Raw genomic sequence first — 25,394 nt, forward strand, 5'->3', positions numbered from 1 at the left:
TTCTTTTTCCAGTTGAATTTTGTTTTTCTTAAAAATGTTTTTACTTCCTCGGCCTTACTCAGTCTAGGAGGTAAGATGTAGAAAACCAGAAAATACAGGATCATGTAGGATGTACAGCTGCTCAATCTACTGTATCATACAAAACCTGCAGCTGATAGCTAATACACCAAAGTGAATTTAATAGATATTTTCAGGTAATTAAGCAGAGTTTTCCAACACGAGATGTAGAACAGCTGTCAGTTGTGAGGAGCCTAAAGAGAAAAAAGCAGTAAGTGAAGGACCCAGATTTCTCTGTTGCTGCACGAGGCTGTGGCTGTGTAACTCCTGTGATGAGGTTAATCTCCGAGGCTGTCCCTGAGCTGCAGGCTCACCTGTGCACAGCTCTGAGCAACCTGCATCCCTGCAAGGCCCTTCTTGCAGAGGCTCTGGTCCTGCAGTGTGTTTAGGTCCTGCAAAGCACATTGGTGTTTAGGACTCCTGAGTGGTAACAAGCTGCTCTTGTGCCACCAGATGCAAGATTGGGGTTGGAAGACACCATTGGTTGTGTTTAGCTTAAATAGTATATTTATTTCTTCTTCTTCTTCTTTTAACAATCCAGCTGACAATGAACTAGAGTTTTATTGTCATCTTCTGAGAGGAAGTTTGAACCCAAAGGAATTTCCAACATATGAATACATAAAATTTGTAGGAAATTTTCGGTCTTACAGCAATGGTAAGCTTTAATTGTTGTATAAATGTTACTTTAGCTGTGTAAAATAAAATATAAGTATTGCTCCATTGAAAAAGACAGGCTTTTAACTGACAGAACTATTTTTAACATTACGGGATAAATTTTGCTTCACACGGATCTCATGGCTGAGTTGCAATAGCTGGATGAGTACATGTGATGAGTGAAATTGTGTTAGTTGCTTTTGTTACTGCCCTTCACTTCCAGTGATCCTGGACTCTGGGTAAGTTTGCAAATAATGACAGGTTTAGAGGAGGGTTTATTTGTGCTCACTAATACTGTGTGCTAAGACCCCACCTATTAGCAAAATTATAACCTTGCTACCTTATCTGCTGGTTTACATTAAACACAAATTCCATGCCAGAACTGATAACTTATCAAATCTGTCTTCTCACCCTTCTCTGCAAAATCCTGGGGAAAGGCGGCAGTGCCACGTGGCATCAGAACGGCTGAGGACACTGCCACCCACCTCCCTCTCCAGCTGCCATTTTGCATTCCTCTCCAGCACTGCAGAACCCAATACTCTCCAAAAAAAAAAAAAAAAAAAAGAGGGAAGAAATGCAGTCAGCATAGTCACTAATGTGCCACAGTCAGTCCAGGAAAACTATCTTTCAAGGGATGAAGAGCAGATTTCCACCTCACCCGTTCTCTAACAAACAGATTGTTGCACAGCCATTAGTGTCAGAAATGAAATACTCTTTTATTACTTTCCTTCTCCTGCCTGCCCAAGTTTGCTTTAGTTACTTGCCTGACTGAACTCCAGAGTGGCATTTCCAAAGTTGCTGGTATTGTTCCAAATAGGTCATCCTCTGCAAAAAAATTCCCCACCGTGCTTTCCAAAAACTGCACGCCACGCTGTGAAAAAAAATGTCCCTGTCCCCATTTAACTTTCTGCTTTTGCTCCACATGACTAGAATAGAAACCTACGTGCAGGATGGAGATATGTATTTCTTGTTTGCTGCCATCTGATTTGAGGCTCTATTTGTATAAAAAGATGTAGCTGCCTGTATGCTTTCTAGTTTGAATGAAGTGAAATGCTCCTGCCTGACAGACGTGCACACCAAGCTGTTCTGTTTTCTAGAGCAGAAACCAGATTTCAGGTGCTGACTCATAAGGATACATTTCTACCAGGGGAATTTCTGATCCATTTTCTTCAAGGATTTTCAGCTCTTTATTTTGGCTTGACATTAATACTGCCCCCTTACCCGTTAGGATTTCACATCCCAGCAATTTTATCTGTGGCTATTTCTCAGAAGAATGATAAAACTTTACATTACAGATACATTCCCTAGCTTAATGCATAGAAACTAAATGGGAACATATTGATTTCAGAAGACACCAAATTATTTTCCAAAGACCCCATCTTAATAGCTTTCAAGCAAATCATGTGCTTTCTTCTTCACATTTTTTCCCCCTTTGTGCCACTTTTTTCTAAATCTTCCACTTCATTTTGTCTCTTCCACTTTCTTCTCACCTCTGCTACAGTCTGACCCTCGGGTTGACAGGGAGGGGTCACCTTAGCCTGGCTCTTTGAGATGGTGCCTCCTGGCCCCCTTGCAATCTGACTTTAGTTTCACCAGCTCAGTGCAGAGCCTGATGGAGATGCTTCACCAGTGCAATGTCCATCTCTGCTCCCCTTTGGCTGGGAGTCACCCCCATGGCTGCCTCCCAGCAAAGGTGGAAGCAAGTGCACTGGACTCGCATGTAGCAGCTGCAAACTGCTTGCTTGAGATCTGATACCTTTGGCTCACAGGGTGAGCAGCCAGAGGAGGGTGCAGACCTCTGAAGAGCCTGTCCTTGGATCCACTGGGCTCCTTGTGCCAGCCAGCTGCACCCTGAGCAAGGCACAGGAGAATCAGCTCAAGTGAGCACCATAAAAGAAGGCTCCACCCTTTGAGGAAGCCACCCCAAGGGCTGTCGGCAAGCAGCTGTGCTTTGGCACAGAGACTTGTGGCACAAACAACTTCGAGCATCTGGTGGGTGCAGTGGTGGGCTGGCTTCCTACCTCTGTTTGTCCCACAGTTATTAGGCACCATCCCCCAGCCCATGATCCTCAGGGCTATCACCTGTTGGACCTGACAGTAATTGCCCTCTTTTCCTCCTGTTAAATAAATACCCATTCTCCAGTCGTCTATCCTCCAGGTGTGAGGCCAAGTGGGCAAGAAAGAAGGCGATGGGAAGGGTGGTAGGAGAGACACATATCACTCAGGGCAGCATTTGTCCTACTTGCATAGGATCAGCTGGCCCCAAAGCCAGCTTTTTGGAGGTGTTTGTGAAGAAAGGATTCTAAGCTAGAGGAAAGAGTTAGCTGGGGGAGAAAGACAGAAATTGCAAATTAGGCTTAATTAGCAGGAGACATTCCTTATGAATGTATTGAATAATGTTTTTCCCTGTAGCTTTTCACAGCAGTGGAAGTGCGAGCATGTTTTTACACATGGGAGACTGATACAGGATGTTCTTTAAATACAAATCCTGCCGTTCCTTTTTAGCCACCCAATGCCAACTCCTACCTTTATTTCCAATGGTTTGCTGAGCATACTCTGAGCCCACTCTGCCTCCGTGTTCCTGCCACAGGGATGCCAGAGCCTCTATGGCCAGGAAAGTTCTTTTATCCCTGGGCAGGTTATCTCCTATCAGGATGCTTAGCTATTCTATTGTCATTAATGTAGAGTCATAACAGCAACAGCCCGAGCAAATCTGTCTCCATTCCTTCTCATTTAACCTTTGCTGATGTTTTTAAGAACTGGTAGGTCCTTCTTCACCCTCTTTAACAGAAATGTCACTATCTTTTTTCTACTTCCACATAACCTTTTATGTAACCTCCTTTGAATTACCATCTCCTTAGGCTTATTTTATTATTGTTCATTCCTCAGTGTTGGTGCTTGGGGCAAGGACATCATGCATGTGGGCTCCCAGTTACCTTGCCCCCCTCCCTCCTCCTTCATACCTTCTCTGTTAATTGCATTGTGACTTGTGGCTGAGAACATCATATAGGGATGGGTTTGAATGGATTAATTTGAAGGATTGTGGCTTAGAAAGCCAGTTAGGGGCTTAACTGCTGTCCCTAACTTTCATGGGAGCTCTGGGGCTTTAAAGGCTGTTGTATTGAGATGCCAAAGATAATTTCTTTCATGATGAAGGAGAACAAATACCTGATATCTGCCAAGGTGACTTGTCACCAGAATTGCTGTCAGGGAGCCAGATCACACACAATCTACATCGAACCCATGCTACTCCCACAGAGGAGCAGTCACTGGCGTCTTTGCTGATCCCAGAAGAGGCAGGGACATGCATGTACAGGGCTCAGAAATTGCCCAGGAAAGCTCTCACAGTTCACAGCAGGTCTTCAGTCTTTCAGGAGGTCACTGTCCCTGGAGCTCCTGGGGTCAGCTATAGCTGTGGGCTAGAGGAGCTACCCAGCCCAGTGCCAGGGTTAGCAAGAGCATGCACTCAGGACTGGTCCTGAGGAATCTGTACTCTGCAAGCCCTACTGCAGAACATTTCTGCAGCTATATCTGCACCAGGGATGTGACATGAGCTGCCTGCACATGGTGAATCCCCATTGCATTGGCTGTGCCCAAGCGAGAGCAGCTGACCAGCGAAACAGCAAGGCAGGCTGTGCAGAGTGCCTGCATGAGTCACTGGCTGTGCTAAATCAAATACAGGAGATTTGATTTTCCATTTGGGAGGATTATATAATCATCATTAATTAAGCTTCAATGAGAAAAGCGGGACTGTAACCTGATGTGAAGATTCAGTAGTCCCGTGAGAGGAAAGGAGGTGGCCCGTGGGCCATTTGGATGAGGAAGGTGGAGTTCCTTTTTGCTTCTGTGAGAAATGCCTACTTGCTATCAGATCATCAGGGTTGTTTTTGTTTTATTTGCAAATAGGAACTCTATGTAGTATTTTTATATATTTCAGGTTCTGGGTCTGTAGCCCAGATTTTAACGAGAGACATGAATGCCTGCAAACATGTGAGGGAGCCAAGTGCATCACTGTACCTATTTACCAATGGTACCTGATAAGAGAGAGAGTCATATCAGCATCACCAATGAATAATACAGTGGCTCACACCCAGTTTTGCCTGAGAGCTGAGGGGGAGGGCAAATAATAAAGGTAACCCTCCTCAAAAATCCAAGGAAATGCTCAGCTCCCAGTGTAAAATGTCAAATCGAGTGAGAATAAATTATTTTACAAAGCTGCTTAATAGCTCACTCTGTTAAGAAATGATAAGATGGGCTGGATTTATCCCTCCTGTGAAAATTGTTTGTACGTTTGTGAACAAAGATCTTTCATAATTATATATCCAAATATTGGCTCTGGTATCCTTTTTCTGAAGTGAAACCCTTGCTTAAAAACTCCTGAAAGGGACAAAACCAGAGTTCTCCCTTTCAAAGAGTTAACCAATATTAAAAAGGACCACCAGCATCTTTTAAGTGATAGATCTATCCTTTCATCCAAAATGCCTGAAGCTTTTCTCTTGAAGAAGATAAGCATTATGTGAAAAGAGTTCCTAATCAAGTAATATAATATTATAGTGGAATTTAAAATTGTGCATTTTTGTTCCCAATTACATGGAAACTCAGGAAGTATCTGGTTACTGAATGCTAATAATAGCAGATACTCTACTGTTAGCTGATACATCTCTCAGATATAATAATAAACATCAAGGAAATTACTATGTTGAGGAGAAAAAAAGTCTTAACTTTCAGAAAAATTAATTGCATCTGAATTCATTTTTAAAAGAAAGAAACAGTTTATACAGAAGATACATTGATCTGGAGCATCCATAAGTATATGCTGAAATATCTGAAACAAGAATAAACTCAATCCAAAATGAATGTTTTGATCAGAACCAACAGCTGCATATTATTCGCTATTAACAATATCATAGAAGCTGCAGGTAACAATATGCAGCACTCATGCTAGGCTCTCTATGCAAAGAAAAGCCACCATTCCTGTCTAAAGAATCTACTTGGGATTCATATCAACACAGGATGGCCAGGGGAGAAACAGGAGAAGGAAGGAGGAGAGGGCAGATCAAAGTGGGCAGGTGATGTATGGATACTGTCTGTCACTGTTACTCATCTACGCAGCTACTGAGACCAGTCTGGCTCGCCACCAGCACTTTAGATTTCATCATTATATCTATTAATTGCCAAATACTCTGTTTATCTGAGGCCTGAATTAATTTATATCAAACAATTTTGATTTTATTCTGGTCTGTTTGGCTCATGTTTTTGAAATCACTGTTCAGTTTGTTTGACAGTCACTAAGACTGGTTCTTTAAACATTAACATCTCCTGACAAAGTAGGAAGGAGGGATTTCTTCTTTCAAATGGCATAAGCAGGAGGTTTGCTATCTTAGGAAGATTATGTTTTACACATTCCAAGTTGAAGTATGATGACCGAGCAACTGACTGCTGTACTATTATTAACTGAATAAAGTGGCATCTGGGGTTTTTTAAACCTGTTTTCATTCATTTCATGTGGCATCATTTCTCTCCCTAAGGATAAAAATCCTTTTGTCTGTGATAGTGAAGGGCTTGGTTCCTTCTCTATATTTTTTATTTGTAACATTCTGTCCCTAGTGTTCTGGTCTTTAAAAAAAAAAAATAGAAAAACTAAAGAAAAATCAAACAAAGATCTCTATATAAGTAAATCAGTTTCTTTGTATCATATGAGATATTTGCAGGTATTTAATACTCCTACAAAAGACTTTTGTGCTACTCTAGGAGTAGCAGGTGATAGGTAACCACAAAAACTATTGAAATTCACACTGAGGAGCATCAGCTAGCTGATACATATGAGACAACTGTTTCACCTTTCTGATTATGTATTTAGCTTTGTCGCATGGTCTTCTGATTCTTTACTCAAGATATTTTGTCTCGATCATTTAATTGTAAAACACACAGGCCTTCATTTACCCAAGCCCACATGGTTATGGCCAGCCTAACATTTTCATTAGGCATCTTCTTACAAAAGCACTCCAAGCCCTATATTTGACTTATAAATGTTAATATCACCATAGCCTCAGGCTTGATCCTATATTTTCTATTCCACCGTTTTTCTGTGGTGGTCTCAGAAAGTTCAGCCAAGTACTGAACTTGGCTACCTCTAGATGTTGTGTTTCTTTTAAAGGGACTTGGAGAGTCATAAAGTATGATTTTTCAACAGGCTTTTTTAAAAGCTTATATCAGGATTGTATTTTTTTTTTACATTCATCCAATGAGCTCTTTTTTTAACTACACTTCAAAATTCATCAACCAAAAAAGGTTGAAATTCACTGACCAGCTGCAAAAGTAGAGCAAAGCAGGCTGTGCAGGTAGCACTGTGGAAAGAAAAGATACCAACAACCTAAGTCAGGCAGCAAAATAATTCAGAAGCAAATGTGAGTGGTTTTTTTCTTTCAGTTATTATAGTTGTCTTTTTCAGATGGAGATGTATTTGACAATGTAGTGGCTACCTGCCTGCATCATTGAGGCTTTTAATGCTCTGGACTTCGTCAAAGGCAGCTGAGTATGAGATGGCACAGTAGCTGTTCAAAGACAGGATAACATCCAGCCAGGCCAGCTCTGTCTCATCTCTTTGGGCTTATTCATTCACTTCCAAATGTTGTGAAGAAATCCCAAATTACTGCCTAGCTGTCCTGCACAATAATTATTACCCTCTTACTACTGCATTTACCTGTTGGAAATGTAATCTAGTTTGTAAATGCCACATTCAGGGATCTATTCTGCTGTCTTCTGGGAATATGTCTCAGGCTTGTGGCTGTTTACATCCAACAGCTGACATAAAAAAGCCATCTGCTCTCTTTAGTGTGACTCAGTCTCCACTTCCTTCTACAACTGGTGTCATTTGCAAGCCCATTGTTCGCTAATGACGTTAACTTATCGTACCTGTGTTTCTGAGGCTGAATGTGCTTCTCTTCTTTTCATATCTTAGAGCCCAGACTGCTAGAATTTGCTACTGAACTTGGCTATTACAGAGAGTAACAGCCTCACTAACTTCAAATGTCACAACATACTACATAGCAGGCTTGGAAGTAACTTTTCACAATGTCCGTAATGCAGATTTATAGCATTCCCATTAATTTCTAAATGGAACCAACTACAGAAATCAACAGACTTGCACTAAATAATAATATCAGAGATGGACCAGTAAGTCTTTACTTAGGCTACTCGTGTGTCCTCTAGAACTTAGCTCTTCTTTTTTTCAACTTTTTGTGTTAATAATCATATAGAAGCCCATATATATACACATAACTTCAGGATCAGAATGTGAATACGTATTCCCAGGGAGTCCCAAGAGCACGTGTGCTCTGCTGGTGAAAGGAGGAGAATTTTGCCCATATTTTTTATATCTATATCCAATCAGTCATGCCTTCCAGTCTCAGCTATGAGAGAAGATGTGATGTGCATGTTCATGTCTGTACTGTCTTCTCAGATAAAGAACCTTTCTTTTCTTTTTTGGTGTAATATATATTGTACACATAGTGGCCTAAACCACTTAATCACAGGTGTGAATTCCACTCAGCATACTTTTTTTCTGTCTCATACCCTGTTATCCTTGTCACCACTAATGCATCAATATTCTAAGGCTTTTAATTGGTTGAATTGGGTTCCAAAAGCACATGTGATCACTTGAGACTTCTTCCATCTCTGCAATTTGTGGTAGTGAATGAAATCCCATTGCAGAAGCACCCCAGGATAAAAATGGCTAGTTATGCTCTCCCCAGATAGATACAAAACTCTTCAATTTCACAGTAATGCTTTGCCCTGTGCAGAAGAGCCAAACTGTCAGAAACTTTATGAAGGTGGATATAGGGGCCTAATAGTAAGGAGAGAGAGTTTCATATTAGTATTAATCCCTATTAGCATTAAATTAGCTCATGTTGGTGAACTTTGGCTGCTAGACAGGACCTTCTCTGACCCCATGGGAGAAAGTCGGATAGGCAGGGCAGGAATCCATCCTAGTTCCCACTGTGCAGTCTGGCACACCTTTTTCTTTCATAGCTATGGGAGTGGGATTACCATCTCTAAACAGCTTGAACTTGGAGGAATAATTTGCATTATGTCATTCTAACATGGGACTGTGGGCTAGTTTACAGCTACACATCCTTTTGGCAATGTATCTCTGTGGCAGGAGGTGCTAGGGGGGCTCTCAAAGCAGCTGGAGCCATGCAATCATGAAAGACACACGGAAAAAGCACACACAGAATATGTAGCCACATCACATCCAGTTTTTCCCTCTGCCCAGTGTTGGGGACAGCAGGCCATTTGCAGAAGTGCCCATCTCTGGACGCCAGTGCCATACATGGGGTCTCTTTTCCTCTTCTTTAAAACAAGGACAACTTGAGCACACTGGGGACAGTTCTTTGGAAGCAGAAGGGGAAGGCATTCTGCAGCAGCCAAGAATCACAAGCATCCTCTTGCTAGTTTGATGAAGCCTCGCTGGCTGTGGGCCCCGGTGTTTTGCCACTGATGACTTGACGAACTCTCTTCAGCTACCTCCTTTGCCAACACTTTTTTTCACTGCATCATGGAAGTTACAACGCTAGGCATGCTGCAGCATTTTTTTTCTTTTTCTTGTGAGTGGTGAAAAAGAGCAATTGGATGCGTGGCGTTTCCAGAAAACTGGTTTATGCTCTGTAATAAGGGTTGGCCTTATTTTTATCAGGATTAACCTGTAAAATTCATAGTTGAAGTTAAGCTCTGATGCCTTTCTGCCTAACATGACTGACTTGGATTTAAATATATGCATATCAGCTTTAAAGCTTTTAGAACACTTCTCTGAATAAAAATAGTGTTAGTACACTTGGAGTGTGCAAAATATTCAGGGAAAGGAAATATTATATGAGGCATGACTCCAGGTCCCATTTTTTTCCCTGAACTAGTGCCTAACTCCACTTGCAATGGCTTTGATGAGGCTGTCCCAAGGGCTTACAGAACATCCCCGGGAAAGCAAATCTGCTTTGTTGCGACTGTTCGTTTGGCCACGCCTCAGTTTTTAAAGGTAAGTGCTCACCCTGGGTCCCTTGCACTTCAGAACTTCTCAAAACACTTTCATATGGGGTGACACAGAAGGTTCTTAGTTTTGCTAATTGAATGGATTACAGATATCACATTTCATGCATAAAAATCCAGTGAAGAGGATTATCAGTGCAAGCCAGGATCTGTGGAAGCAGTGTCACTTCTGCCCCCATTGCACAGGATACAGAAACCCTCCTTGCAATAGAAATTTCAAAGTTGCCTGGAAATTTGGTTGCTCATTGCTGCTTTCTGTTTCTTCGATGGGACAATGTACAAAGGTCTCAAAAGTCTTTTTCAGCCTAGTTAATTCTGTGATTTTGTGATACAGATGACCACCAACACTTTGATTTGTGCTCCTCAGCATCTTTGGTGGACTACTGCTTGTTTCCCTTCTCGCAAATCCTGGAAGTAAGATAGCTGCTTGTGGTTATAAGGGTGGACAAACCAAGCTTGTGCCTAACACTGCTGTTCCCTCATAAACAAATGTGAACTATTGCATCAGGTGTCCTATGCCCAGAGTTTAAGAGGTTTTTTTGTGTAATTAAGATGTGACCAATATGAAATCACTGCTCTCTTGGCCTGGTTCCATTACTGCTCTGGAACTTGCAGGGCATTCTAGACTGATTCCTGACCCTGCAGGCAAGTTGAGTCCCTTCTGGGTAAGTGAGGACACTTCCCATGAATCTTAACCATAATAATCATATTAACAGAAGGGCTGGAGTTAAAGGTTCTCTGAGAGCCCTAAAAGCAAATTCCCTTGTTTTTAGGTAGCTGGCATCTCAAACTAAACAGGGAAACAAAATTATCTACTCGTGGCAATGAGCTGCCCAGTGCTAGGGAGGAAGCAGCTGCTGAACAGCTCAGAGAAGATTTTAACTGCCACAAAGTCCTGAACACACATTTCTTCAGTTCACCTAACTCTCACTCTTGACTTCCTACTGTAAAATGAATGTAAAATGTTTATTTGACCAGCTAAGGAAGACAGAATCAGCAGTTTGATTGCACACAGCAGTGTTTACACATTGAATTTTAGTGTATGTTCTTGGCATCAACGTGGATTTTGGCCTAAACTGGAGAGAGGGGGAGAGAGGAATTCAATGTGTTTATGAAGCCTTTTGCCTCTGCACAGCTAGAGACTTCCATCAGCATTGATAGGTATCAAAGAATTGCTTGATGGCAGCACACTTCAGCTGCTTCTCTGGTCCCAACAGGGTTTAAAACAAATAAAAGTGGTCTCCTCTGCCTGAGGGACAGCAAAAGAGAGAAGCAGTAATGGAAATGATGGGAAGGTGCCAGTGAGCCCACAGCATGGGGGGATGTGGCATCAGGGAGCAGGAGAATAGCAGCAGTGGGGGCCAGTGGGCAGGCTGTCCTTACCAGTGAGGATGGAGACCCTCCTGCAGGAGAGACCCGAAGGATACCAGAACCCTGGATGCCACAAATCCAGAATGCTGATGCTAGGAAGTCCCAGGCCAGGAGCCTCCAGGCTGACTCTAGGCAGCTGGTGGAGCTGCAGCTGCCCCTGCAAAGCACTCAGTGAGAGAGGAGAGGTTGGCAGAGGAGAGCTTGGAGTGGACAGTGAGGTGGCCATAGGGCGTGCAGTCAGCCCCAGCCCATGCATGGGTGTTCACTGTGCTGACATCCTTCCCTCTACTTCCCAACTCCACCCAGCAAGTGACCACCACTGACTGCCTCCTCATCCTCATCTCTCTGGGACAAGGCTGTCCTGCCTCACAGACAGCCCTGTGCCCTGCCTCAATAACTCACTTATTAATTATTGTCCTCGTGAGCACTGAGGGCTGCTGTCAGTCTTAAGGGCCAGCTTGTTTGCTGTGGCAGTGAAGTGCAAGGCAACACTGACCCCTTTTACCCATTGGACAGATCCCATGCAGGCTGGCTGCATGAAAAGGCATTTATTTACTCCTCTGCAGCTACTGAGGGAGAAGGAAAGTGTCCCCATTTCTCAGAGAGCTTGGAGGGCAGACATCCAAAAGGACCAAGGGTGGTGGGTATCTTTAGTAACACAGAGGGAGTGAAGCAAGACGTGGCAAGCCCTGGTGGGATCAGGCACAGGCTGGATGCTGGGAAAGCCCACGGCCATCACACCCCAGGCACAGCTTCAAAGCCAAAAAAGTTTTGGCACCCTGAGGCACAGTCTCAGCTCTTAAGTACGTGTGCATTACAAGTTCTTCTCCCTATCTTCCATAAAAAAACTGTTGGCATTGATAAATACAATAGTTTGTTCTCTGGAATGACCAGAAAATGGGTGAATCCTCTGTTTTCTCCTCTTATGCACTATGTATTTATAGCCAGCAGAAGCTAGACGAAGCAAAGGGGCAAAGCTCCAACTCTCAGTAAGTCAATTTTCTCCATTGGACAGGAGATGTGCATCGTAGAAGAACCTCTAGAGGAATTCACATCAAGACACAGTCTGGAGTGGAAATTTTTATTCCTGGATCACAGGTTGGTGACAAGAAAAGCCCTGCTGGTTGTGTTTGGTGCTTTGCTACTACTATTTCACAAGTACAGTTTTCTCAAGTAGTGTTCCATTTCACATCTAAATCATGAACAGGAGGGCTGCCACCGAAATTCCTACAAAAGCTGATGCTTACTATTTTACATTTATTTTTATTGGGCCTTTAAAACAAAAGGACTCTGTTTCTTCAGCTGAATTTGTGATTAGCTTGTTCTTCCTTTAAAATTTTCAACAGACTAAAGTCTGTCACATGGCAAAATGATCTAATTATTATACAGCTGCAGAAATCCTTCTTTCCAAATCCAGTCATTGATTGCGTGTGTGCAATTCCCACTGAGTTATGGAGGGAAAGTCTATGCTGGCCTGAGGCATCTGTGCTGGCAAAGGTACAAAGCAAGTGCCTCAGCATGCCACAGATGAGCTCTCCAGGCACCCAGAGGAAAGCAGCACAGATGATTTCCTCTCTTATCCCCCCGGTCCCAGAAGATGATGGCTTCCAAACACCTCCCCATACATTTTCCCCTGTATAAGGGCTGCAGGAGCCATCGAAGAGCCCCTGACCAAGCAGCAGCCAGGGAACAGCTCCCTCACAGCAGATTGCTGTGTAAAGGTCCCTGAGAAGCTGCTTTCCACAAGCACATTTTCCCTGAAGAAGGGGTGTTGTCATAGTCTTGTCTTGGTGGGATGGTGCCTGCTGGTATTGCTGTGCCCAGCTGGGTGTCCCAGGCTCAAGGTGGGGGAGAGTCAGGATCCAGCCCCCTGAGATGAACAACTATACACTGATAAGTGAATGTAGATCTGGGCTGTTTGCATCTCTGCATCAACATGCAGAACTGCTTGTTCTGTGTTTTATGGACTCCTGTTGTGCCCAACCGCAGAGCACCGCCGATTATCGGGTATTTGCCTTTTGAAGTGCTGGGTACTTCTGGCTACGACTATTACCACATAGATGACCTAGAGCTGCTAGCAAGGTGCCATGAACACTGTAAGTATCACATGGCCCAGGTTCCTGGGAAATCACTGGGACACCTCAGCAAAATGTGGTTTGGAAGGGGAGGTTTGACTCTTGCCTCAGCCTGTGTATCTTAGCAGAGCTGTAGCAGACTGTGGGCACTGCAGCTGATTGGCATCTGGAACAGACTTACCAAGCTCTGAAAAATAAATTTTATCTTCTGTATCCCCAAAAGTGGTCAGTGAGACTCACTGAATAGATAAAATATGCCAGATTTGACCCCTGTTCTATTAGTAAAGAACATGCAGAAATAGTTCAAGCAATTCTTGTGGATTATTTCCCCTAATGTTGTTCACTGTGTATTTGGGATTAGCTGTGATTATTTAAATACGGTCTATTAGGCTTTAATTGAAAAACTAAGTAAAGAAAATAAGGCAATGCTTTTCAAATGTTTGCTTACAGAACTGGCTGTAACATCTCAGCTTACCTCCTCTGCCTGTCTTGAAAGTATCCTGTCAACATAACTTTTTATATGTTGACATTGAAATATAGAAAGGCTAAATATGTGGATGTTTGGGAACCCCTTGAAATCACCAGGGGAAAAAAGCAGAGATTAATTTGGTTGGTGAATCTTTAAAAGCTTCAATACACCCTGGTTTAGTGCAGTTTGAATTCTTGTCAGTCTGGGAATTTTCTTTCAAATTATTTTTGTCTTTGCACAGTGTTATCTCCTATGCTTACCTCATTCTAAAACCATCTGCACACAATACTCATCTTTTCAAGTATTTTTATCCTGTACTTTTCTGGTCTAGAACTTAAGATGATCACTCCTAGAAAATAATCCCAGGTGTCTAATTAAGTATGTGATCAGCACATAAAGCAGGGTAAGAACTATGTTTAAATTGTAGCAGACGCTAATTCATTAGTGTCCAAACTTAAGGTTAATTGTACTGTGTAGGAATGTACGATCCAAAGTGTCAGAAGAAGATACCTACTAATCATTATGATTTTTGTTCTGTCAGAAGGCTGAGAGGAGCACTTACTCAAAATTGGTGCTTATACTCCTGTCTACCTATGACAGATATTTTTGTCACTTTTTTTCACATTTCATGTCATTCTCATGTGGGAAATTGTGCTACAAGCTGTGTGTATTTTCTGCTGGCAGTGATGCAGTTCGGCAAGGGGAAGTCGTGCTGCTATCGGTTTCTGACCAAAGGACAGCAGTGGATCTGGCTCCAGACCCATTACTACATCACCTACCACCAGTGGAACTCCAAGCCAGAGTTCATTGTGTGCACACACATGGTGGTAAGGTATGGAAAATCCTATCAACCGGCTGGGACATAAGGGACCGAAAGATGGGAGCATCCTCATATCTGCCAGCATTTTCTTTTAAAAATATAACATCATTTACATAACAAAAAATTAAGCCTGCACTTTCTGAAGGAAATAGGATAATTATAGAAAAATTATCAGACTGAACCTTAGTTTATGTTAAGCTTAATTTTTTTTTTTTTTTTTTTTAGTTTAGGGGCAAAAAACTATGGCATTTTTCCATTTTGTGCAAAAACCGAGAATAGACAGATCCCTTAAATATTCACTTCCTCTAATCCTTACATTGTTTTTAAAGAGATGTATAGAAGCATCCCAGTGAAGTCATAACGTGGTTGTAGGATGTGAACTTGACCTTTTTATATAGTTCTTAAATATGCAGCTTGACTTCAAGAAGATGGGAACAGAGCAAGACGTGAAAATTTCAAATGTTATTCAGTAGCATTTGACTTAAGTCACTTTTCAGCTGTTCATTTCACCTGTAAAATGTACAGCAATTTGTTCCTCCACTCTCTTAAAGTACATTTTAAGAAATATAGCAGTTCCATCTTGATACATAGAATTATGTTTTCCATTCAGTTATGCAGATGTTCGGGTGGAGAGGAGACAGGAGATGGGCTTGGAAGAAGTGTCCTCAGAGGTTGTGTCCTCAGCACTAAAGGTACAATGAGAAAAGCATTTTTCATGAATTTATGTAGTAATCACAACTTATTCCTATGTTAACATCACCAAAGACTCCAGAATTGTATTTCTCCAGTGTTGGTGGATTCTCTCAACTGCAGAACTCATTGCTCACTTGAACAATTTTCACATAAATTAGGTGAGTTTATGAAAGGATAAACCTGGAGATCAGTAACAGCCACAAATGAAGTGGAACACAGTCACGGGCAGTGTGAGATATCTCTACTTTTCCTTGGCAAGGTACCGCAGTTTAAAGATTCATTTGGACAAGTTCTGGCAATCAGCCCTCTTGGCTACATCTCAGTGATCTCTTGAGGAGAGACAGCAAAGCTCATCCTCAGTGCATGGCTGAGTGTCTCACAGAGGTTGCAGATACTGTCACATCCAACTGAACACAAAAGAAAGATTCCAAAAAACATCTGAAGGCACAAAGTGACTATGGCAGTAACTTGCTATTTATTTCTAACTCACTTGTTTATAAAATGCATTAGTTTGATGCTGTTTGGAACACTGATGTCTTTGTCCAAGTCTTCTGCTGGCCTACCTGAGATTAGCTCTGCTCAAGTCATTTTATGTCTGCCAAAGAACTGGTGTGCAACCATTACTAAATTTCAAAATGCTTTATCTCTGACAGATGCAATAGCTGTTCTCCTTTTCTGATTTGTTTTAGGACAGTGGCGCCAGCTTGGATCCTGAACAGCACTTTAATGCACTTGATATTGGTGCCTCAATCCTCAGTGCTAGTCGGACACCCTCAGTGTCATCCAGGAGCTCTCCAAAATCTTCCCACACACCCAAGTCAGACCCAGCATGTGAGTGGCATTCCTGAGTTATGGCATTGTTTTTAATTTTGCCAAGTTAAAGAATGTGTGCTTATATACCACAGCTGCTAATTTAACAGTAAATTGTGAGGTATTGATGATATGCACTGACAAAGAAGTGCAAAAGCCGAAATGGTAATATATAGGAGGGAAGGTTCTAGGACAACCACCTAAATGCTGGAAGATGAGCAGTGGGATTAGATGTGAAATGTGCTGTTTCAATCTGTTACAAAAATGAGGATTTTGTCTTTAGATTTGAGGGCACCAGTGTGAGCAATATGAGACTTCTCTAGACTTACATGAGTAGCAAGAGCCTGTGGGTGACTCTCCTCTGGCCAAGATTTAGGATGCTCCAGTGTTGACTCTTTCTGCATCCTGGTCTGGAAAAAGAGCCAATGAGCTAACCTAAATTTACAGTTATTTGGCCCTATAAAGGGAGTTCCAGCTGATTTAGAAGAGTTCATGGGTCCTTTTGCACTGCTCATTGGAGCACAGAATCAAATAATCTGTCTCATTTACTTTTATCTTTGCCCAGACCCTCCTTATCTGTTTAATTTTATTGCCACTGAAGTCAACAAGAACAGCCTTGACTCCCACTGGAATTTAGCCAGGCCATTACAAGTTCTACCCAGGTCTTGTTGTATTACCCACTTCAAACAGGGTTGATTTCCAGCATGTAAGAACTCTCGGTACTTTTCTTGCAGCTACACCAACAAAGCTGATTACGGAGTCTAACACTCCCTTGCCAAGAACACCGAGCACACAGCAGGATTTATCCGTGCATAGACTCAGCCAACCTACTGCTCTTCAGGTAACTTCACGAGGAATCATGGAAGTAGGCAGAGGGTGTAACAGCATGTGCCACATACACAGCTTAGCAATTAAAAACAACTTACACAGAAGCCACGGCATTAGAAGAAACCTCAAATTTAAAGGAGCCAAACTTATAAATAAAGTTTTGGTTTGTTTGTTTTTAACCTAGGTTTCTTTGCCTTCTCAGCTTCCATGTGAGCTTCTCCCACAGCAGTTGCTGCCTCAAGCAACTCTGCAAAATCAGCCTGCACCTCTGGCACAGGTTAGTTGGGGATTTGGAAGTGGAATAGGTCACTTGCTTATCTCCTGATATTTTCTCATTTTGGGGCTTTTAGGTTACCTCTCTAGTAACCAAAATCCTCAAATCCAAACTCTCACTTAAAATATTTTGGGAAAGTAATCTGAATTGTACACTTGTATGTTTTAACATATAACTGCATGCAGGTGTTCAGAAGCCCAGGTGCGTGTAGGTTCAGGTGTTCACACATCTGTTTCATGGGAGGACAAAAAACAGATGGAAAAATACTTTTCAGTTTTGCTTTTACAGAACCAGGTCCCATCAAGATCAAATTCACATTGAGAATTAAAACCAAAAAACTAACAGAGACACCCAGTCCTGCTAAAAACACCTGTCTGACTGTGCTGAGGCAGAACTAACCAGCAGTAGAGGACATGCAAATTCAATACCCATTTTGTCAGTGTGCCAGTAATGGTAAGGATGACACTGAAGACAAATTTCAGATTCCTCCAATCTATTAACTCATTTCTCTGAAGTGGGTGATGGCCCAAAAAGTCACCTTAGGGTTACATTTGCAGTTGATTTTGAAGAAGCAAATTTGACTACCATGTTCCCAGCACATTGTTTTTCTCCTGTGGTCCTGCTGTGATGATACACCCCATCATCCTCTGATTTTAGGAATGACAGAGTATTGCTGGACCTAGACTGCTTCTACCATTGATACCATATACTCACTCACAAGATCCCAGAGTTTATTTCTGTAGCACATAAAACATATAAAGTCCTGAGGATCCTGGCTTTAAAATAACAAATTCTCATTTATCTTCCATGTTTAATATTCTTTTCATGACTCCATGCTAGCACACAGTGAATAAACAGCATATCAATTATCTGCTCTGAGCATTCATTTTCTTTTACAGATACTTCTCTCCGTTATTCATTAATGCATTTTCAAACATCAATTAGTTTATGTATTATAAGCCTCCGTGTGTTTTGTTTGACTTTTTTCTACCTCCCTTTCTTCTCTATCAAAGCTCTTTGTGAAAAGAAGCTTTCCAGTTGTTTACACAGAGCCCTGCTGCCTTGTCCCTTTCCAGTAAAAGGCTCTTACTGGCACACCAGCTCCATTTTTTTTCTGATAAATTAGAGTGCCATCTAATCACTGGTTAAGCCTCTTTGAGCCACCTAAATCTTGGTGAAAGGAAGAGGGTTGACTCTATCTACACAGGCAGCCCTCTAGCAGCAGTCACAGCAGTGCTCCTGGTGAAGCTCAAGATGAAGCTTGACGTGGGGCAGGGAAATAACATCAGGACATTGCAGCTCAGGCTGCTGATGTTCACACTCCATAGCAAAACTCCTGCAGAGAGTACCAAATCTCCACACACTTGGGTGATTTTCATAAACTATTAGGAATATTATGTTACTATGCTGTATGTCCCACTTTAAAATAATTAACAAGTCAGCCTACAGCAAGATAATTAATTATTTAAAAGACAAAGGTGCCTGCAGCTTTAGGTGAGTGAGGGATGAAACCAGGTACATGTGCATCCCACCAGGAACGCTTCCTTGGCTTCCTAGCTGACCATTTCCCAGCAGTTTAGTGGCAGAACACAAGCTCATTGCTTGTAGAAATAGTGTGGCCAGGTGCCCCACTGCCAGCTCACAAGGAAGAGCTGCACAGGTTTCTCCCTGCTGCCTTTCTGCCACTTGTCTTTATCTGAAGGTGACTGATGGCAGGAGCTGGAAGGCCTTGGGTGTCCTTGTGGCTAACATTTGACTACAGGGTGGCAGCAGCAGGGAAAACATTGTAAGTGGCCACAACTGTGTCTGCAGCGAGCAGCTAGCTGCTGCCTCAGGCACCATCTGCTTGAACTTTCAGTAGTTTTATTTCCAGCAAAGGCTGTGATGGTTTTGTCTCCACTGAAATGCAGTTTTAGCTTCTACCTTGCTTGTGTGAATGAACAGACACCACAGTGTTACCCTAGATGTCACCTGAATGTAAATGGTTTACTTTAAACCAAGTGCTCCCAATTAGAATATTTGTTTGTTTGCCTTCCTCATTGTCATAAATTAAAATCCCCTACAACACAGCGGATGTTGATGACTGAATAATGATTAACACTAATAATCTGTTTGGGATTGAGCAGGTGTTATTCAGATGACAGAAAGAAAGAACAAGTTGTTCAGTGAGCTGCAAAACTAATAAAATCCAGTTTCCCAGGGGCTGTGCCTTGCAGGGCTGGTGCATGGAGCCAGCCTTTCCCACAGGAGGAAGGGATGAGTGGATCCTTCTCTCCTTTGCTCAGCTAAAGATTTTGTGAAGTTACAGCAATCTGGTTATTTTTGACACTCTCACAACTCTGTTGAATATCTCCAGCAAGAAACATGGCTCATCTCTTGGGCCAGAAGGATTGAAAGAGAATTGGAAGGCAGGCAGAAAAGAAAGTTTTAAAGGCAACTGAGCTAAAAAACAAATAGGGTCTCTTTTCTTTACCCAGCTTCCTACTGTCATGACACTTGTAGAACCAGAATGTCTTGAGACATCCATTTTTTTGTTTATCACATTTGAAATGAGGAACCGTCCTGATAGACACAGGGGTCATAGGTCCCCTCTCCTGGCTGAAGTCCCCCAGCACCTAGAGAGAGGGAGTAACTCTGGCACTCTGGAGAAGCACTCAGTTGAGAAAAACACCTCTCCTTGGGCATGGTCCAGCTAGTGCCTTTCAGATGCCCATGATGGAGAGGAATCACAGCATGGAAGTGCCAGTCCCTCTCCCTGGGCTGTAGAACCTCCCTGGACCATCACCAGCACAGTGCATTGAGCCCCTCCCTACCAGAACATCTGCTGACATGATCCCAAATGCATCACCTTGTTTTACTTTTTTTTTTTTTTTTAAGAAACCAGATTAAAATTACTGCTGTGGGTTTTGCTTGTTTGTTTTGGTTGGTTTTTTTTGCCTGCATTAACAAACCTTGATTAAACTGGTGCAACTATAGACATCTCACAGGTCTAGTCTCCCATGTTTGACTGTGTTTAGGAAGATGACACTTTTCTGTGTATTACATGCACTTTTCTAAGGATTCTGTGGACATTTGTAAATACCTAAGTGAGAAGAAGAGCAACTTCATCTGATGCCAATAGCAGAGTTAAAGCTGGCCAGTGTTTTCTGTGGAATGTTTTGAGTTAAGCTCTTTTAATTTATTATACAATTAGAGATTTCTCCCTTAATTAGTAGAACGGTTAATGATCTTGAGATAAATACTCTCTGGTGCAGGTCAATTGCTGTTAGTGTCTCATTGTACAAAAACAATAGAAGCTCTGTAAGCACAGGGGTCTTGGTTAGAGTTACCAACAATTTGGGAGTTAGAGTGGGAAAAGGAAAAAAGCAAAAGAGAAAGTTCCTTTTCTTCATCCATAATAGCTTTCACTCCAGTATACCAGCTAATTGTTGATGTTAAGTATATTAATATAAAAAGCATGTGAAAAAGATAACCAAAGGACAATGTAAGATGAATATGCTAAATATAAGAACCTGCACCAAAAAATAAGGAATAGTGCAACTTTACAAAGCAAATTCAAATATAAGACTAAAGCCCAGAAATGGATTTTGTTTCTTTTTGAGGTATAAAGTGATTGTGAAATTACTTGGTTTAAAATTCTTTATATTGATCAACCGAAGAAAATCAGGTTCTTTTCTCAAAGGGTCTTCAAGGAATTTGCATGTTAATCAAAAGTCTGCCATCACCAAACCGGGCAGTTAAAATGACGCTCTTTGCTAAAACTAATTTTAATTTCTTTTCTAGCAAGGATCCTTTTGAAAACTTAAAAGCAGTCCTCACTAAAAGAGTTCATATAGAGATAATTAGATTACAAGACTTGTCTTTTTAAAAGATCCTTCTGTACAGACCCAGGCTAAAGCAGGAATTAGCTGCATTTCGTCTATGATCTGTTGCTCATAGTATCATTCCACTCCTAAAATCAGGATACCTGGGACTCTTCAGAACCCAGAGGCTGGGCTATAACGCAGCAGTAGATTCCCCTTTGAGTCACTTGTTCTTATTCCCAAACATCGGAGGTCTCTGCTCAACCATTCCTCAGATTAATTCTTTATACATGTATAAGAAAGAAAGCAAGAAAGAGACCCTGCTCTGGCTTCTCTGTAACACCAATTCAAAGTAACACGAACTTCCCGTTGGGAGGTCTGACACCATCTTCCTGCTCTGGGAGAGGGGCGGGTTGCACATGATGGCACTGCTGTTAACAGGCACAAGCACCATGAGCCACAGCATGGCCGAGGGCTCGTCACCTCCTTGGGCAAGTGCTCACAGGTGCCTCTGGCAGCAAAATGGGCTCTGAGGGCTGCTGTCACCAGCAACTCCTTGCCCCTAAACAGGGCTGGCTGTGAGACTGACCTCCACCTGGCCACCACTCTGTGCAGTGATCTCCCAGGCTGTGGGGGAAAGCCATCCTCTGCCTGATAAATGGAAATAAACCCTCTGAAGTTCTGTCTCTTTCTCTGCCAAAGGCCATTTACTTAGAGATGTCAGCTTTGCTAGAGGGAATGTAAAGGTACTTTCACATACTTAACTGGTTTAAGGTGAACTAGTTAGCGGATACAAATCTATTCTGTCACATTTAGCTTTCTCTAAGTAACCAAAAATTTCATCTAAAGAAGTGTACAGTGCTGCTAGCACCAGAGCTCTCCTTTATTTCTGTCTTGTTATCTTTTTTTTTCCTACTAAAAAGCCAGAAACAATGTAAGCCAGTGAGCACCATGGAGCAGGAAGGTTTCAGCAGCAAGCATCAGCTCACCCACTAGCACAGAGCCACTGGAACAACTATAGGAACAGGGCAGCATTTTCAAGTCACAGCAATTTTTTTTTTCCTGTACACTCACAACCCTGCATATTTTCAAAAAGATCTTGGATGCCTTGATTACATAAAAACTTTAAAAGATTTTTTTGAAGGGTTTTATTCTTATTTTCAAAGACTCTTGTTTTACTTTTGAAATATGAGCTTATGGAAAGCAATTATTCCAAAGCCTATTAAAGTAATAATTAACGTTGGTGAACTTTGAATCATACCTGAAAGCACCAAATACTGGGGATTTATTGCTGTTAGTCCTCTCCACAATTCTTGAATGACTTCAGTTTGTGCCAGTATTGCTGCCATTGGAGGTTGCACCTGCTTCTTGACCTTGATTAATGATCTCCATTTTTTACTATTATTTAGAACAGTCTTTCTTCCATTGAGTTGTGCTATTAATTTTACATCACATACAAAAATAACTTAATGAGTATTTCTTGTTGCTTAAGTACTACTCAGCTGTACAAATCTAGAAAATGTTTATTGTGGTCTATTGTGTGATGCCTTAGTAAGTCATCAGCAGAACAAAGCATTGCAGAACTGCTATTTCTGTGCAGAAAAAGGAAAGCATTAGTAAAACACATCTGGATTATACTGTTATGCCACACTAAGGGCTCCAAACTACAAGCTAATGAAAATAATGCACTCATTTGCCATCCAATTAGGATACTCTTGATATTTTAAAGGAGCATACTCTCAAAAACAGTCCTTAAAACAGAATATGGTCAATTGTAAGCAGATCATTCTAACTGAGGCAATTTAATATATGTGCATAACTTTGAAAATAGACAAGATCTGTCTTTTGCCTACATGTTAGTATATTACAAAGACATTTTTATTTTTTAGCTGTGCTTTACAATCAAGAAACTGGTAACTCCTTACAGAACAATGTTCTACTGAAGTCTGTTTGTATTATAGTGACTAATTTCCCCTCCCCTCCCCCCTTTTTTTATTCCACCCACTCCCCCCCAGTTCTCAGCACAATTCAGCATGTTCCAGACCATCAAGGACCAGCTAGAGCAGCGGACACGGATCCTGCAGGCCAACATCCGGTGGCAGCAGGAGGAGCTCCAAAAGATACAGGAGCAGCTCTGCCTGGTCCAAGACTCCAGCGTACAGGTGCGTTTCTACTGCAAGGGGCAGAGTCAGGCATCCTCTCTCATGTGACTGTTGATAGGCTTGGCAACTTAAAATTGCTCCAGAGTCCAGGATACCTGGACAAGTGGAAACTAGCTCATCTGAATGAGGATGTTACCCTCTAAAAGCCTCTTGAGTAACCTATGTCAAGAAAGATTTAAGAGCTCTCTGGAAGAAGAGAAGGAAGGAATACTTCAGCCTTAGAAGGAGGAGAATAATTTGGGTCATTTACAATAACATTCTATTACTTTATCTACCAAGTCTTCAGACTGAGCAGCTGTAGTAGAAAGAATGTTGAAGTTCAGACTTCCTTGTCATATTAAAACCCCTGAAATTCTGCTGATGTTCATTTGTTCACACCTGGGAGGTATCTGAATGTGTTCTACACTGGACAGGCTTAAGCCTTTAGGGTGAAGCTGACTGAGCCTGCTCTGCTTCTGCCTTTGATACCTCCTACACAGAGGTAGAATTCTCTAGTACAGCATACGCTTTGTACCCCTTATGTCTACCAAACCTCAGAAATAATAGCAAGTGCAGTTCAGTAGATCACGATTTTCTTTAACAATAAGTGGACAAATTATCCAGTTTTATGGAAATTTTCTGAATGTGGGGTGATTACTGCTATGTTCCTCATATTTTAATTATAAATGCCAGGTAAAATGATCCTTGTTAATAATGTGGCACTGGGGACTTTGTGAGTATTATATTAAGAAGGTAATTTTAGAAAACAAGCTCTGTCAAGGAAACAAGTATCTCAAAGAGTATTTTACGAACAGGATGAAAACATGGGACCTACTAAAGTCAGTGGGAATTTTCCTTGCAACTTCCACACAGAAATAGACTCTCACCCATCATCAGCATCTGTGAAATGCAGTTTCACACATTAACAAATTTGGATTGTATGTTTAGGTAATTAAGGGACCAGCGAAGCCAAATTAGAAACTTTGCCACCTAAGTTGCTGCATGTGCACTGCTGTAAGACAACACAGCAACTGTGGGTTCCAGACCTGGGACTCCATGTTCCTGGTGCCATACAATCACATAGGGAGACCAGGTTTAGCTTCAGTGTGTTTCTTCTATTGGTTCTCCGCTGACTTTGATTAATAGGAAGAGAAAATCTCTGCAATTAACAGGTGTTCAGTTGAGAATCATGTCATATGTCTGAAAGCTATTATTGTTATTATGAATATCAAGAGACATGATATTCTCACTTTCTCTGTTTCTAATTGGGTGACAGCCATTACTCTCTCTCAGTGACGTCTTCAATAATCATGCACGCTCTTTTCTTTTTTTCATCACTTAGGCAAAAATAGAATTTCAGAACACATTCCTATATGCAGGAAACAGATTTTATTTTTAGAAAGCTGTCTCCTATATGCATTAGGGTGCATTTAACAGCACCAAGACCATGGCACAGATTCTCAGATACACGCAGAGGGAGCTCAGGCAGAGGCCCAGAGGGTAAATGGTGGGTTGTTCTGTACTGCCCACCCCTTACCAGTTTGTAGCTCTGAGTTACACCATTTTGGTGATGCCCTCTCCCATGAAGACTGCACCAGGTTGGACCAAGTATTTTCAGACCATTACAAGTTCTCTGGTATCAGTACCTACCATTTCCCAGGCTATTGCAGATGCAGAACTGAGAGGCAAGGATAATGGAAAGAGCTTGGAAATGTAGGGGGCTGCATATTTGCCTGAAATGGCAATGCTGGATGGGAATCATCCAGCAATGCTGGATAGAGATTACATCCTCTGCATTTTGTGTGCTTTTTGGTCTCCTCAGAGCAATCAAACAAGGTGATGAGATGTGAGTGGTCACACTGACTCCTGGCCAGGGCCTTTTTCTTCTCCCACTTTCTCTAGGTGAAAAAAAAAAAACACACAAAGAAATTTCTGTACTGTTGCAGGGATAGATTGAGATGAGGAATTAATTTTGTCTTACTTGGCTAGGGGCAATTTGAAAAAAGCCTCACACTTTTGCATGCAGCTCTTTTTTGACTCACAAACAGCAAGGAGTAAACCATTAAATCAGAAATCCAACCACATGCTTTGCTGCACAGATTTCATCATTCAGGGAGCTGAATGTCTGCAGACATTGATCTGTGTCTACTATCAAAGCTTAAATGCATAATAACAAACAGGCTACTATCAAGCACATTTCTGGTGTCCTTAATACACTGCTTAATAGAGCTGTAAGCGTGGGGGAGTGATGTAGGCTGTCTGAAAAGAGGGAAGTTTTCCCTGCTTTTCCCTTATTAGCTGATTTATTAGCATATCATCCCCACTGGTTCAGTCCCTTCTACACAGAAGTGTACAGG

At 41.8% G+C, this 25,394-nt stretch overlaps 1 protein-coding gene across 3 annotated transcripts in view; it reads left to right on the top strand.

The window, feature by feature from the left end:
- The window catches only part of NPAS2 (neuronal PAS domain protein 2), a 105,290-nt gene that overhangs the window by 69,609 nt on the left and 10,287 nt on the right, over nt 1-25,394 (top strand). Inside the window, exons 7-16 of one of the 3 annotated variants that reach the window (XM_088160038.1) lie at nt 599-712; nt 9,624-9,742; nt 12,140-12,222; nt 13,114-13,220; nt 14,353-14,500; nt 15,099-15,180; nt 15,871-16,012; nt 16,726-16,832; nt 17,004-17,096; nt 22,912-23,058. In XM_088160038.1, coding sequence (XP_088016164.1) covers nt 599-712; nt 9,624-9,742; nt 12,140-12,222; nt 13,114-13,220; nt 14,353-14,500; nt 15,099-15,180; nt 15,871-16,012; nt 16,726-16,832; nt 17,004-17,096; nt 22,912-23,058 — 1,142 coding nt within the window. The remainder of the gene's footprint in view (nt 1-598; nt 713-9,623; nt 9,743-12,139; nt 12,223-13,113; nt 13,221-14,352; nt 14,501-15,098; nt 15,181-15,870; nt 16,013-16,725; nt 16,833-17,003; nt 17,097-22,911; nt 23,059-25,394) is intronic. The other 2 variants (XM_088160039.1, XM_088160040.1) reach the window with 2 other exon arrangements.

Source organism: Sturnus vulgaris, chromosome 2 (genome assembly GCF_052056855.1).
Source record: "Sturnus vulgaris isolate bStuVul1 chromosome 2, bStuVul1.hap1, whole genome shotgun sequence".
Taxonomy (NCBI): domain Eukaryota; kingdom Metazoa; phylum Chordata; class Aves; order Passeriformes; family Sturnidae; genus Sturnus; species Sturnus vulgaris.